The sequence below is a fragment of the Prionailurus bengalensis genome, chromosome D2 (assembly GCF_016509475.1).
Source record: "Prionailurus bengalensis isolate Pbe53 chromosome D2, Fcat_Pben_1.1_paternal_pri, whole genome shotgun sequence".
NCBI lineage: Eukaryota > Metazoa > Chordata > Mammalia > Carnivora > Felidae > Prionailurus > Prionailurus bengalensis.
This window is the reverse complement of record NC_057351.1, coordinates 53,525,092-53,540,406: the sequence shown is the minus strand read 5'-3', so window position 1 is coordinate 53,540,406 and position 15,315 is coordinate 53,525,092. Positions and strand designations below refer to the sequence as shown.

Below are 15,315 nucleotides of genomic sequence, written 5' to 3'. Positions count from 1 at the left end.
TTCAGTCAATGTTATTTTCCTTTCCAAGTAAAAATGGTTTTGGTGCTGTGGAAAGGCAAATGTTTGGCTCAGGGCTGGGCAATGCTTCTGGGATCTTGGAGACTATATTTCTATTAAAAAGCTGAAATTCAGGTTTTTCTTTTGCATTTTCTTCAGTCATGGAACATGTGGGCATTTAAGTCCGATTTGTGGGCTGAATGAGGTCAGTGATGGTGAGCCAGGGTGATGGCAGTAAACATTTCTCTATGTATGTATATATGTATATCTCTCTTTTACCCCTCTCTTTCTTTTCTCCCTTCCTCTCTGTCAAGTCTTCTTCTTGGTTTTGTTCCATCAGTTTATTTTTTATTTATTTATTTATTTTTTGACAAGGTTACAACGTTCAAAATTTAAAAGGTATAAAAGGGAATTTAGTGAAAAATCTCCTTCCTACCCTGTCTTTCAGCTATCAAATTCTTCTCCCTCCAGGCAACCAATGTCATCAGTTCCTTGTGTATCCTCTTGGAATATTCTGTTTACCTTCTTTTTATATAAGTTAATACCTACTATGCTGTACTGCTATCTGAATCTTGCTTTTTCACTTAATAATCTTAAAGATTATGGGGCACCTGGGTGGCTCAGTCGGTTAAGCAGCCGACTTTGGCTCAGGTCATGATCTCACACTCTGTAAGTTCGAGCGCCGCATTGGACTCTGTTATGACAGCTCGGAGCCTGGAGCCTGCTTCCGATTCTGTGTCTCCCTCTCTCTCTGCTCCTCCCCTGCTCATACTCTGTCTCTCTCAAAAATAAACAAACATTAAAAAAATTTAATAATCTTGAAGATTATTCCACATTCATGTGTGGAAAGCTCCCTTGCTCTTCCTTAGTTTAGTTTTATTGTATTATATTTTATTTTATGTATGTATTATAAGGCCCAAGGGCAGGCCACCCCAAATATACCACTTTGGCATATTGAGTATTTTCAGTAATAGTTACTTAAGAGATGGCCTGTGCAAGAAGGACATTCAAACCCTCTTCTGTCCCCCTGAAAGCAGGAACTAAATATCCCATATGAAAGATACCCTCCTAGTACCAAGAAGTAGAGGTATCTTTATCACCAGAGATAGGAAATTTAGAGCCAAAAAGACTTGTTACTTTTTACTAATTTACTAACCCAGCCCAAATACTGTTTAGAATTCCTTAGTAACTGAAGCTCCCAAAGTTTTCTTTGTCCGGTCAATTCCTCATAGATTTATTGTCTCTATTTCTAAAAAGTATAAAAAATTCCTGCCTTGGTTATTTCTTTAGGTCTGTTTCATTATTGGGCCTCTGTGCACATGTAATAAAACTTTGTGGGTTTTTTCCTTCTGTTAATCCGTCTTATGTAAGCTTAATTATTAGTCCAGCTAGAAGAAACTTGGACAGAGGAAATTTCTTCCTCCCTTTCAGTACCAGCGTTTATTTAACCCATTATCAATACCATTATTTATTTAACATCAGACTCTTTCTTTGTTTCTTTTTTCTTTCTTTCTTTCTTTGTTTCTTTCTTTCTCTTTCTTTTTCTTTCTTTCTTTCTCTCTTTCTTTCTTATCTTGCTATTACAAGTAATGTTGCAATGAGTAAACTTTTACATGTTATTTTGCAATAAGCAAATATATCTATAAGATAAATTCCTGAAATAGAATTTCTGGGTGAAAAAGTATATTCATTTGTAAATTGATAGATGCTGCCAAATTGTCCTTCATAGAGGTTGTACCAATGTACCTAATTACCTGCAAAGTATCAAAGTCTTCTGACTTTTTAAAAATGCACATATGAAGGAACTAAAACACATACATAGGAAGTATCAGGCACAACTTGATATGATCCTATGAGCATAGGCCAATTGGATTGCTTATTGTTCCTTTCTTTGCTCTCTCGGGTAGATAATTTGGATCTCTTATATAGATTAAAGTTGTTTAACTCACAATTCTAAAATGGGACATCACATTAAAGATGTTTCTAATTTACAAACTGTTATTTAGCTGCATTTCAAACTATCAGAACCTCATGAATAAGTTGGTAGATTTGGTGGTTGGCTTACTCATTGTTTTTTAAAGTTTCAAGTTTGATAACTCTATATGTTAATTCTGCAGCTTGGGAACTTTTTGGTCTTGTACTGCTTTACTTTCCTAAACATTATTGAGAACTCCAAAGAGCTTCTGTTATGTGAGTTATATATGAGAGATATTTACCATATTTGAAAGCAAAACTGAAAAAAATTGAAATATTTATTTAATGATTCCATTATGTTAACATAAATAATATTCTTATGAAAAATAAATATTTAGAAAACTAGTGAGAAGAATAGCATTGTTTTATATTGTTGCAAATCTGGCTTGATAGATGATAGCTGGCATTGTACCTTGTGCAACCCAGTGGAACATTTTCTATGGACTGGACTTCTATGATGCAACATTTCCTGCCCTGCCTTGACAATAGACATGTCTTCTCCTTACCCCTTTCGATAAAGCTCCACCCCAATTTCTAGGAAATGATATAGGCAACACCAAGTTTCACGAGCTCTCTATGAATTGGTTTTCCAAGTCCAGCTCCAAACCTAGCATTCCAATAGGCTAAAACTTGGATGGGTCTTTGTGGATCACAAAGTTCCTATGAGGGCATCTTACAGAATTCTAAGTGAATATAATAGCTGTATTAGACTTCATGTAAGACACCGAAGGGACTATATGATGGCGTGCTTGGGGTAGTGTCCAGGCTTCATGTGCCCAACCTACACCCCAAGAATCAAATTCTAATGCCCAGTACTGAACATGGCTCCATACACCTACATTAGAAGTCAACACGTTACATAAAGACATCTGGCTCTCTTACCACTAGATTACTGTCAAGAGACTAATTGTGCTAACTGAGTGAATAGATAAGGGGCTAAAAGAGCCATGCTAAATATAGAGTAGTGCATGGGAAACACATAGAAAATCAGGTTCATTCCCCAGCCAGAGCCAAGTGTAATTCTCGCAGAGGATCAGAACTAAAGCCAGAACTGGAAAGGTAGCAACACTATGTGTAAGATAAAGACTGGTGACCCTTGGCCACCTACGTGGGCAGGTCAGCCAGGCAATTGAGAACTGTCCAACAGTAGGATTATATGCTGGCAGGAGGGAGTCAAATGAGGTTTGAAATCCATTAGACTGTTCCTACAGTTCCTAGTCAAACTGCTCAGAAGTAAGGACCCTGAGCTGGGCATCATTTTAAAGAGAAGGGGAGACAATATTCAACTCTATGGTATTAAGAACAGTTTGATACTTAGTGTTTTTATTCCCCTTTATGGTTTCCAAGTCCTCCAACTGCACTGCTTTGTAACATGGGCTGGACAAGTAATGATATTCTATTTAGCAAATGAGGCAAACAGGCTGAGTACGTTACATGCCTGGCTCAGCTAGAAAATGATATGGCCACACTCCTATTCCAGTGCTTTATCCACTCTTTCAAAGTGGGCTAGTGTGGGCGGGAGAAGCTGGAGGCAGTGGAAGAAACAAAAGCTCAAGCTGAACTGTTGGAGGCTAAGAGGGTTTAGAGGACAAAGAAGAGAAGGCAAAGGAAGCAGGGGAGACACAGGAAGGAATCCCTTGCCAAATGTAGGAGTTGATGGGGATATGGATCAGAGTATCAACTCACGTTGGGACACGTAGAATCAGGTTGGAAAAGTGGGAATAGGGCTAAATAATTTGAATGAGATGTGGTATGCAATACAGCATCATTGTGGTTTTATGAGAACCAAAGTAGCAATGAAAGCAGGGCTTTAGGAAGGTCACAGTCTGGCAGTGAGACAAGGATCTGGGTGGAAGAGTCAAGAAGTGGGTAACTCATTAGGATACTGTTGTAATTCAGCTTGAGATTATTGATGTTGGACTAAAATGGTAGCAGTGGAAATGGTGACAAAAGAGTGAATCCACAAGACAATAAGACAGACACTCCAGGACTTGGTAACAGATTAGCTATGGGAACAAAAAGTATGGAATTTGAAGCTGCTCCAAGCTCTGGGTCTAGAACAATGAAGGTCTCCCTGGAACAGAAGATTAGGACCTTTATTTTAGAGATACTAGATTTGATGTGACTGTATCGGAGGGACAAACAAACAGTTTGAAACTTGTGATTATATCACAGCTGAATGACCAGGGTCAATATCCTTTATAAAATGAATTTTGAAGCACATGGATGAAAAAGGAAATGTTAGATTAGCGAGCACATTTGCTATAACCATAAAAACCAAAATATAGCCTTCTTTCATATTAGCTTTATTAGTACTTATAAAATAAAAACAATTTATGAAAATATTTTCAGGATATAAACTACAGTCTTTGCAAAATACACACGCCTATAATTGTTACAATACATACATATCCTTGTATATACCTCAGACATTATAAAAGTGTTTAAGAATGACACCCTGTAAAAGTTGAGAGAAGAAACATTTTCTCCAACCTTGGCCATATATTGTGACATTCAAGTACTTAAACCACACTTCTGAAATAAAACACATCTCTAGTGTACAGGCTGAAAGGGATTTAACTCTCAAAGTCCCATAAGTTGTTTTATTGTGCAAGGTAAAGAACCAAGAGAGGGTTCCCTGAGTTAATTTACCTTAGGTAACTCAAGCAGTGGTTTACTTTCTATACTTTATCATGGAAATAAGGGAGAAGGCCATGGGAACCCATCTCGGGCAGATCCTCCTCCCCAGTATTCCTATCTGTGCAGTATGGCTCCTCCTACAAGAGGATTTCTAACCTTTGAGCTCTAAAATGCTGATTCTGTAACTATCTATTTGCAAGATAATGCTCCTGCAACTCTAAATTCCAACACTGTGGATGAGGCTAAAGTTATAATGATAGTATGATTCCCCAAAGTAGACTTCATTTAAGATTTGTCAGGTGGAAAGCATTTAGGAAGATCAGCAAGCCAAAAATTCCCTCTTGGAACTATTGGAAAAGATCCTTTCTCACCAAGGCATAAACCTCAGAAGCCAAGTTCTTTCTTTCTTTGGAAGAATTGTGATGAAGGGGAGAGAAAGAGCCTATAATCTTTCAGATATGCAGGCTTAAGATAGTAACAGATGCTAGGTTGGACAGTAAGAGTTGGAGACCATTATAGCCTCACCAATAAAGCATTCATTATGATAATCATTCCCATGTACTCTCTACTTTCCAATTAACCTTCCAAGCTTTCCTAAATATTACATTCTCTAACTGCAGAGTATTGGCTGATGAAGTTCCAGATATAAAATGTTTGAATTCATGATGTTAGTATCATGGGGCAGCATTGATATTTAATACCATAGTGATATACTAAAATTTAACAGTGATTTTTTTTTATTATTCAAGACACTTTATTATTCAAGACACTACAGAAGTCAATCAACCATGGATTCACAGGTCTTTACATTTAACATATAACATGAAGCATTATTACATATAATTCCATAAGGGGAAAAGACTATAAAAATAAGTTTAATAAGATTACTGCATTTTAAAAAGTTGTTTTAAAAAAATATATGCCAAAGTCCTCTAAATATTTGGTGTAGAGAGGGTAAGGGAGGTATCTATTAGGATGAACCATAATGAACTCTGGTTTTTGTAAGTTAAAAAGGTAAAATCTTGGCAATTTCATATGGTTCAACCTAATAAAATCCTGAGAAAATTGTATTTGGCATCACACTATAAATTCAAAAAGAATTTATAGAAAATCACATTTCTAGTGAGGGGGAAATACTTCAGGATGGAAATGTGCACACTGGTTTTGCCAAGATTTCTCTCTTGCGGCTTAAAGACCTGAAATCTCAGAAAGTTAAGAAAAACGTAGTGCAGTTTCACACACACACACAAAATCCAAAACCAGAGGACAATTAAAATTACAGAATGATAGCTACAGTTGTGAATGCCACCGAAACAGAAAACTTCTAGCCAAACCTGGTGATTAAAAACTTTTTAAACTTTACATATAAAAATTCTGGCATCAAAATGAAAAGGCACTCATGTGTGTTAAAAGAATAACCATGTATAAAAGCCTTGAAAATAAGGCTAATTCATTTGTATTATTAACACCATTAAGTAGGCACCTTTTCCAAGTTTCAGCTTTGGCCTCCTAAATGGAATTAGGTTTCAAATGAATTACCGACCTAATCTAATCATAGCAGCATTATTATCAATAAGTTTCTTAGCTTTTACACTGCTAAAAGAACATCTAAAGTTTCCTCCCCACCTATATCCCCTCAGTACCAAAAATACACTTTAAAAAATTACATTTATACCAGAGTCATAAAACATTTTGCAGTTTTTCTTCAACTAAAGACCTGATCTCCTACCATCACCACCCCAACAACAGCAAGTAAGAAACCAAACCAAGACCAAAACATAATTGAGAAAAAAGTAATTGCTAGACCACACTGGCTAACTCTTAGCTAATTAAAGACATAGCATATTCAAAAATGGTACTTTAATTATGAAATTTATTAAATATAATCAGTGAAGGAAATGCAGGCTTTCCAGGCGTGTGCGTGCGCGGTGTGTCCGCACTGAGGGATGATGCCCAGAAAAACCAAGAACGCACTTCTGCCACAGCCTCATTTGGAGCTCTGGCACCATTTCCGAATGGCCGCGCCGGTACTACTGGCTACAACGCACAGGGCCCCGCCCACCGTCCACCACGTGGGCATATCGTTAAAGAAAATAATCTGGAAGATGAAAGCAAAGACCACATCCATCGTCCTCATTATTGCCACTGGGCCTGCTTTTTCTATTTGGAGGGCTTTCGTGAGAAACACCTGACCCCCCAAACCAAACAGGCCGATGAGGATGAGAAACAGCCTGTCCAACCCGCAGTATGGCAGACTCCACTCCCCTATGATGAAGAGGACGATGACGCTCTCTAGGAGGCCGAGCACGACATAATACCAAATGCTCAGAAAGTAGTCCACGGACTTCCCCATCTTTCTGATGATGACCATGGTCACGGCGGCAAAGACAGCGTGCGCCACTGCTGCGAACGTGCCCTTCAGGTGAACAGAGTAGCTCTCGTCCGTGCCCGCAGCGCTGGCTCCGAACAGAAACGGGGGCCTCACGATGAGGATCACGCCGGTGATCGTGAAGGCGGTGAAGAGGGCATCCCAGGGGCTGTACTTCTCCTTGAGAAATATCCAAGCAAATATGGACGTGAACACTGGAGAACTAAACGTGATGACGGTGGCGTCGGCCAGGGACGTCGCCTGGAAAGCGTAGTACAAAAGGATCATGGCGGTGGAGCCCAGGACTCCTCTGAGGAGGAGGAAAATGCGTTGACCTTTGGGGCCTATGAATCCGGTTCTGTAAATTCAAATGAAAGAGCGCACATTAAACCACGGTGGTATTTTTTAAATTGCAGTTCTTAATTAGATGTTATTTTTACAGTCCTAACTGGCAAAAAATAAGGAAATAGTAAGTGAATTTTAAGGCCCATAACTGAATGTTATACACGTTCAAAAAAATGGTTTCTACGTATAGCTAAAGCATGTACGTGTTCACAGTATAAGCAAAATCAATAAAAGAGAACTCCATAAATAGTATAATTAACAATTCAACAAATATAACTTTTCCCATGTCTATACATGCTTACAAAAAAGACAAAAGGAAATGTTCATCGTGGTTAAACCTTAATAAGTGGTCTCCTAGGTGATTTTTCCTTGTTTTCCCCAAATTTTCTACAATGACAATGTATGATTTTTATGATAAGTACAATTTCAAGATTAAGCTGCCTTATACAAGAAAACTTGGTCGTGGCTAGTATGCATTGCCAATCTTACGAGTTTTTCTATAAAAGCTGAGGCAATGCTAAAGTGTAATTTAGCCACTGGATGTCAGACTACTTTTCATTATTCTCTGCAAGAAGAGTTAAGATACACTGAAAAAGAACAAGTAGCATTTGGATAAGTATAACAACTGATACTCAATTTTTTTTTTTTTAATACTTACCAAGCAGAATGCTGGGTACATTTCAGGCTAGGTGCAGCTTGCTGACCTGTGCCAGCCCTGAACATCTTTAGGGTAGCCTATAAGCCTGACATGAAGACCCACATTTCATTTAGAAATGAAACTGTGGTCACCTTTGACTCATACTTTGAGAAGCTAAGAGTCTTCCATGATAATGAAACATAAAATAGGTCAAAACAGATTGGTGCTAAGGATTTCAAAAATTCTTCTAGTGCCTTCCCCTGCCAATTGTTCTGTTGCAAAATGGGGAAGATAATTGTGTTAGCACCAGTTGCCACCCTTGAAAATTTCTGAACTCTTACCATCATTTCCTAAAATACTGTGACTTGCCCACACTTATACAGGAATTTCTGATAATATTAATCTTAGTAGCTTTTCACCATTTTTCACCAGATCTTCAGGATACGGGGTGAAACTATTCTAAATGAATCTGTACTATGTTATAGATACAAGGAGAATTTGGGGGCAAGTGACTGAAACTTTTAGTTTAGGGTTTAAGCATTTTTGCCCAAAGAGAGAAAGAGCCAGACAGCCACCAGGAACCAAAGTGGCCTATCCTCTAAGGGTTCTAAGTACACAGGGATGTGTAGAAGGCATAATTTTAATCTGGGAAAGGGTGGGGAGGGTGTTCTATATGGAAGGGGAAGAGGCATTGGGTAGGGAGGGAACAGTAAGGATGGGGAAAAAAGACAGTTTTCATATACTGTTACATTCTACACAAGTGCTCTGATCTATAATTAATTTTATTTGGCCCTTGCCACCAAGGTGCAGGGTAGAGGACAAAGATTATCATTCCCTCCAGTTCATAGATGAGGACACTATAAACATGAAAGTATTTTAAAAGGTCTTGTTCAAGACTACCTTTTCCCTTTCCCACATCACCCCAGGGGCAAGACCCTGATATTATTACTTTAATCTTCTGTCTGCCCTGGTAACAGAGCAGTCCATTCTACTGAAAGAAACTTGATATTAGGAGACACCACCACTTCCTCTCATTTACTTTTTTCTTCTAAATACTAGTTATGCAGAGGGAAAGAAGGGAGGGTGGTACAAGATGGAGGAATTGTACAAGGAAAGCTTTGTTCTCAAAATGAGGAGTGGAGAATAACTCAATCTACCCCCCCCCCCTTCTTGGGTATGTGGTTTGTGCTTATAAGAGCATCTTTTGTAGGTGAATCCTTATGACTTTTTATTAATCAGAGCCAAACAATGCAGTAACTGGTAAATCTATGGGAGGGATAAAGCAGACACTGTAGAATAAATAATTTAAGCAGGTCAAAAGATTTACATACATTTGTTAATACCTTCCACTTCGCAGGTAAGAAATACTTACTTTCTGTATATTAAGCAAGGGATAACGACTAGCATTTGGAACACACATCGGAATGCACTAATTTCTACAGCATGGACGTCTTGCACTTTTTTAACAAATAAAGAGCCCACTGAGAAAAGGAAGGCAGATAATAATGTATAAAACAAGCCAAGTCCAGGACAGCGTGCTTTCTTCTTGGCTTCTGAAAAAGATTAAGTTCTGGTTAGTCCTTGCTTCCAAGTGTATGTTTTAATATTTTCACTTAGGAATTGAGAAAAATGGAACAGTGTTAATGGCTAACAGGCTACAAATACTGTCTCCTAAGCATATCCATTCTATGGACCTGAACCATTTTCCCCACCAAGAATGAGGAATCACTGATGTAGGCAACAATTTAAACCCATAATTTTTAAATGCAGTTTTACCCTATAAAATGGATTTCCTTTGGCTCACTGAAGAATCATTACTCACTTATAAGTCAAAAAGAAGTAAAAAAGCTTGCCAAGACAGTGAGAGAAATCTTTAAGAAACGCTTGTCAAGATGGCTAGAGAAAAATGCTTCCAAGTGATATTTTATATCATCTCACTGGTGAACCTGGCTTTATGAAGAAAGTGTTTTTTTTTCTAGACAACAGTTTACAGCTGTGTCCTATGGCTACTTGTTGATTATCTTACTTCTCCCAGTAGCCTGTGAACCCTTCCAGGCTGGGACCTCAACTGGACCTCTTGTTTGTGCCTGCCACATGGAAGACCCCGATTAAATATTTGCTAAATGAAAGTATATGAGAGAACTCCATAGAAAGATGCACAGTCTAACACCACTGGTAACAGCCTAATCTGGGAAAGCTGTTTTGTTACTTTGAACCATTAATCAAATCTTTTACTTTTCATGGTTTTACAACTTATCTTCCATTTAGAGCATAAACTCTTTGAGGACAGAGGGTAGGTCTACCCCTCTGACCTCAAAGTGCTTTAAAATAAAATTTTTAAAAAATTACAACTGCCATTTAATACCAACTTCTTGGCTTGATCTGAACCAAGAAACTTCTGCTTTCTCTAGGGCATCAAGTATTCAATCCATTAGTGACTATGAGCATTCAACTTTTGTTTAGCCACTTCTGTCTTAGTTACCGAACACAGGACTAAAATCTGTTTTCAATCTCATACTCACCCCAAACCCATCATTCAGAGGGGAGCAAAATGGGACAGGGTAAGCAGAGAACTCCCTAAAAGACAGGTGACAAACTGAGGAACGTATTACTATTTTTTTCTTTATTGAAACTAATACAAAACAAGAAAAGAATATGAAGGAAATGCTACTGGCCCTCATCAGTTAAGAACATAGCAAAATGGAAAGGTGTGTGGGTACTTGCAATTTCTAGTAAAACTAGGATTATCATTCCAATCTAGGAATTTATAATGTGTTACTTGGCTAGAGAACAGTTTTGCATAATAATGTTTTTTAAAAATGTCCTTCTCTGATAAATGCAAACACCCAGTAATACATTTCAGTATCCTCATGTTAGCTGGATACCTTTGCCCACAAGTGACAGACACTTTGTGACTCAGGACCAAAGTATGATGGTGCACAATCTTTGTGTGTGTCTTTGTGACTCAGGACAAAGTATGATGGTGCACTGTACAGCCTGACCTTTGTAGTAAGAGATACCATTGTGATCAGAGGCCTTTACCTCTTCCTGTTCCAGGTGCACAGTCGAAGAGAATCATTTGGAGCTACCAGTCATCATGTCACATATTATGTATTGTAAGTACCAGAATCCTCCACATTCTGTTCAACACCTATGTGGCTCAGATACCACAGAAACAAACTGCACATACTTACTCAGCCCATGAGAAGGAAACTTTAGACGACTTCCAAGTTAAGCACCACAAAATACATGTCTTGGCTGTGGTCAGCCTCAGTGTTCAGCTTCTGAAATTTCAGGGTTCAGGTCCAAATAAAATAGTTTTTCTTAAAAGAAACCCAACCCATGCATAGAACCAACACCCTCACACAGAACAGAACAGGAAGATCAAGGACAGAAAACATCTCCCCGGTCTGTATTTCAAGGATCTTCCCCAACCTAAACTTTTAAATTTTTCTCCAAAAAATTTTAACTTAACATGGTATTTTAACTGTTTTATTTATTTATTTAATTTTAACTCTTTTAAAACTCAATTTTATACCCCTGGTTCTGATTATCTTGTCTCTTAAAACACTCACATATTTTCTTGCCTATAAACACCCTATGACCCATGATTGCTGACTGCAACAGGGCAGTTGTTACAAGGCCTGGCTGAACTTGATTATTTCTTATGAGGGTGAGGCTTGGTTCTACTCATGCAGACCTCTCTTACTGAATAATAATTTCCATTCTGCCAAGGGAGATGAACAAGAGAGTAGCATCATCCAAAGATGCATTTGTTTATGTACTGTGCTTCTATGATCATATTCCACTACAAGCATAGCTAAATAATTCAAATTAAGTGGCCACAGTGTAATTTCTTGAGTTAGAAGAAAACTGAAAAGTTGCTCAGTTTCTCTATCCTTTAAAGTGGTGATTCACAACCCTGGCTGGGAATCAGAATCAACTGAGTAATTTTTTAAACTTCAGTTCCCGAGCCCCACCCCAGACCCACTGCTACAGGATCTCTGGGACTGTAAAAGCCCTGCCAGCTAGAGAACCATCGCTACACTAGAGAACTCCCTCCAGGGGCGTGTGAGGCACACATCTAAGACAGTTTCTTGCTTCAGGCTAAGATCCACACTGTCCCTCAAGAAAATAAATAGATATCTTAGGATAGCTGTATGCTGTCTGTGAAGGTTATCCAAGAATGTAGAAAAATGGGTAACAGTTTCAAAGTTTCAACCTGAACTTGAAAATGAGCTTTCTTGAGATAACCAGTTGGATCAAGCAGTTAAAGTGATACTGTCACAAAGTTCAATGACAACAAACAGTACAGTGGTTTAAAGTGTTTCTATGGCAGTCCTGTTTTCAGAATATTATCTGGTCACCTTACAATAACTATTACTAAGTCTCACTGTTAGCAATTTTCTTTGAAGTTAAAAGACGCCACAAGATTCTTAGGTGCAGTCGCTTATAATGTTTATCATTTTGCCATGTGCTGCCTGAGGGTACAGTATTCCTCTTTGGTTTACAAACAGCAGAAACATTTAAGAGTTTACCAGGACTGACTCAGCATTCCACCAAAATGACATTCAACCATAATAACTGATAAGGTGAGAAATTCACCTCTTTACAAGCTACACATCTGGTCTACACAGCTTGGGGTAGCCCCTTCTCTGGAGGCACCAGCCCATGCATAAATAATCAGAAGTCTGATCATTTTGGGGGCGCCTGGGTGGCTCAGTCGGTTGAGCATCCAGCTCTTGATTTCGGCTCAGGTCATGATCCCAGGGTCGTGGGATCGAGCCCCGTGTGTGGCTCTGCACTGAGCATGGGGCCTGCTTGGGCTTCTTCCCCTCTCTCCTTCTCCCTCTGCCTCTCTCCCCTCTCTTCCCCGCGTGCTCTCTAAAATTATTTAAAAAAATTTTTTTTTAATTAAAAAAAAAAAGAAGTCTGACCATTGTTAGCATTTAGGACAAAAATGGAGCAAGAATCATCTGGGTTTCGTCTCTCTAAATTAGGGGAAAGTTCCTAATAGGGAGAAGGGGGAATGGGGTAGGGATAAGAGGCATAGAAATCAGGGTCACACTTAGAGGAGGCCACCCAGAGGATGAGATGGTGCAGGCTGTGTAACTTTGTCTTCAAGGGAGATCTACCTATTTCCTCTGTTTCCAGGAAAATGACCTAGGTGGGTGGTGGAGTTAAGGAGGAATGTGCTTAAAGTAGCACTGTGGTCAGTGGAAAAGGCCTAGCCTGGGACTCTGGCATGCTGGGATCCTTAACTTTGGTGCTGCAGGGACTTGTGCCATGTCTCACCCACACATGCCAGATCTAGGGAAAAACAAAGCAACCCCCACCGCCAAGCCCTCACCTTCCCGGGCTTCATTTCCCTCATTTGTGGAAAGAAGAGGTTGAACAAGATCAAGGTGTTTTTACAAAGGGTCTCTGGCTTTGGACACAGGTCTGTGAACCTCTTAACAATGTATATAAGATTGTGCCTCTGCCTTGTTTAGGATTAGTTGCCAAGAAAGTCCTCCTATATTTTAGGTATACAATAGTGGTTCAAATTTTTAAAAACAGAAAAAAAAGAATATATTACAAAATATTCATTATATTAACAATGGACATTTGGTTTAGTTCAGTGAGTTGTTATGAATAAAGATATTGTAAAAATTTACAACAACAAAAAAGTCCTCCTAACCCCAAAAGCTTAAGAACCTGTGGTCCCACTCAACTCTACCTTCCCAAGATTCTAAGACTGAGGCAAACATTTTCTAGGCTCTATGCTTTTCAACTTCCTCTTCAGGGAACACGGCTTCCTACTGTGATCAGTGTTCACGGTTAGCTCTCCACCCCCAACCTCACCTGTCTGCAGGATGGCCTCTCTTACTGACCCCCCAGCCTCACTCACCTGAGGGATGGCCTCTCTTACTGACCCCCCAGCCTCACTCACCTGAGGGATGGCCTCTCTTACTGACCCCCCCAACCTCACCAGCCTAAGGGATGGCCTCTCTGACTGCCCCCCAACCTCCAGCAGGGTGCAGTCAGAACTGCAATCTGACTCCGCGGTAGTGCCCGCAACACTTTAATTACAGGTACAGTTTCAGAATCCCAAAAGGGTTCCAAACACAATCAGAAACTTTCCTGGTCTTCGCGCCCGCGGGGACGAAAAGGGCTTCTGCTTTGCAGACCCCCAGGTGAGGGCTCGAGGGTTTTCCCCGAGCTCTGGGCAAGGTAGGGATGGGGGCGCGGTCCTCGCTGCGCCCCCGGCCCAGAGTTGCGGGGACCCTAGCCCATTGACACCCGCACCCCCTCCACCCAACCCCAGAGGCGAAACCCGCGCCGGGTCTGCACCCCACACTCACCCTGCGACGCACCCGAGCCGCACGGCGAGTTGCCGCACACCCAGCACCTGCAGGGGCCGGGCGTCCCCGCTGCCTCCGCCGCCGCCGGCTCCTCACTGGCGCCCTGCGGCGCGTCGTCCGTCAGCGGTAGCCCGGGCTCTGGCACCTCCGCCGCCCCGGCACTGTCCACGGGCCGCATCGCGCGGCCAGCGCTCTCCCCAGCGCCGCGGCGACTAGCGCGGGGAGTAGCGGCTCCGCTGCCCGGCTCTTCCGGCCGGCAGCGGCGGCGGCGGGGCGCATGCGCGCGCGGCCCTCCTCCCCTTGCTGGGGACCGCGCTTGTCCTCCGCTGGCCTCTTACCTTCAGCTCCTGGAGCCTGCTGCGCAGGGGAGGTCGGCCACCTCTCTGGGCTGCGGCGGTGCACACAGCTGGACCAAAGGCGTCCACCCCTCTGCTGCAGTCTAGCTAAACTGGCCAGCAGCTTGGAGTCATCCTTCCCCAGGCTCAGTGGACCCTTTTCTGTCGTTGCAGAGAGAGCTACGCCCAAGGGTCTTGTGGCCTTCTTTTGGGGCGGGTCATCGGAGGTTAGGAGAGTATATATTTATTTATTTATTGGCGTGGCGCCGCATTCAGCCCCTCTGGTATACCCTGGAGACCTTGCCAAACACTGTGCCTTTGTCTCCTTGCCAGTTATCCAAGGAAGGTAGAATTTTAGGTTAAAAAAAAAAAAAAAAAAAAAAAAGGAGTAGCACATAACCACAGGGAAAATATATTTGTAAGACTGGGACAGAACCCTTATGTTCTTTGTAACAGTAGACATTCATTATTGATCTTTTTTTTTTTTTTCTTTTCTCTTTTTCTGTTGTTGTTGTTAACTGAAACATACTAATTTGGTTAGATATAAGATTACAATAATCTGACATAATTGCACCCCGTAAAGTAAACAATGTATGTCATCTGGCCCCAGGGTCCCTCGGATTCACTAATAGGCTCTTTATGTTTAAGTAATTCTTCTTTCATCTCTGCTTGCTT

General features: G+C 40.7%; 1 protein-coding gene across 1 annotated transcript; it reads right to left on the bottom strand.

Moving 5' to 3' along the window:
• Positions 1-4,256: 4,256 nt before the first annotated feature.
• Positions 4,257-14,583, bottom strand: SLC35G1 (solute carrier family 35 member G1). Its single transcript, XM_043597013.1, has 3 exons — positions 14,306-14,583; positions 9,334-9,514; positions 4,257-7,337 (listed from the first exon to the last, which is right to left on the bottom strand). Exons 1-3 carry the CDS (start codon positions 14,481-14,483, stop codon positions 6,599-6,601), a joined length of 1,098 nt encoding a protein of 365 aa, XP_043452948.1. The 5' UTR covers positions 14,484-14,583; the 3' UTR covers positions 4,257-6,598.
• Between the last annotated feature and the right edge of the window lie 732 nt (positions 14,584-15,315).

Excerpts from the sequence above, each read along its gene's own strand:
- SLC35G1 (XM_043597013.1), bottom strand. The coding sequence starts at position 14,483 with ATGCGGCCCGTGGACAGTGCCGGGGCGGCGGAGGTGCCAGAGCCCGGG. Across the intron at positions 9,515-14,305 it reads CGGCTCGGGTGCGTCGCAGG|AAGCCAAGAAGAAAGCACGC; the intron begins GTGAGTGTGGGG and ends AATCTTTTTCAG. Across the intron at positions 7,338-9,333 it reads CCTTGCTTAATATACAGAAA|AACCGGATTCATAGGCCCCA; the intron begins GTAAGTATTTCT and ends TTGAATTTACAG.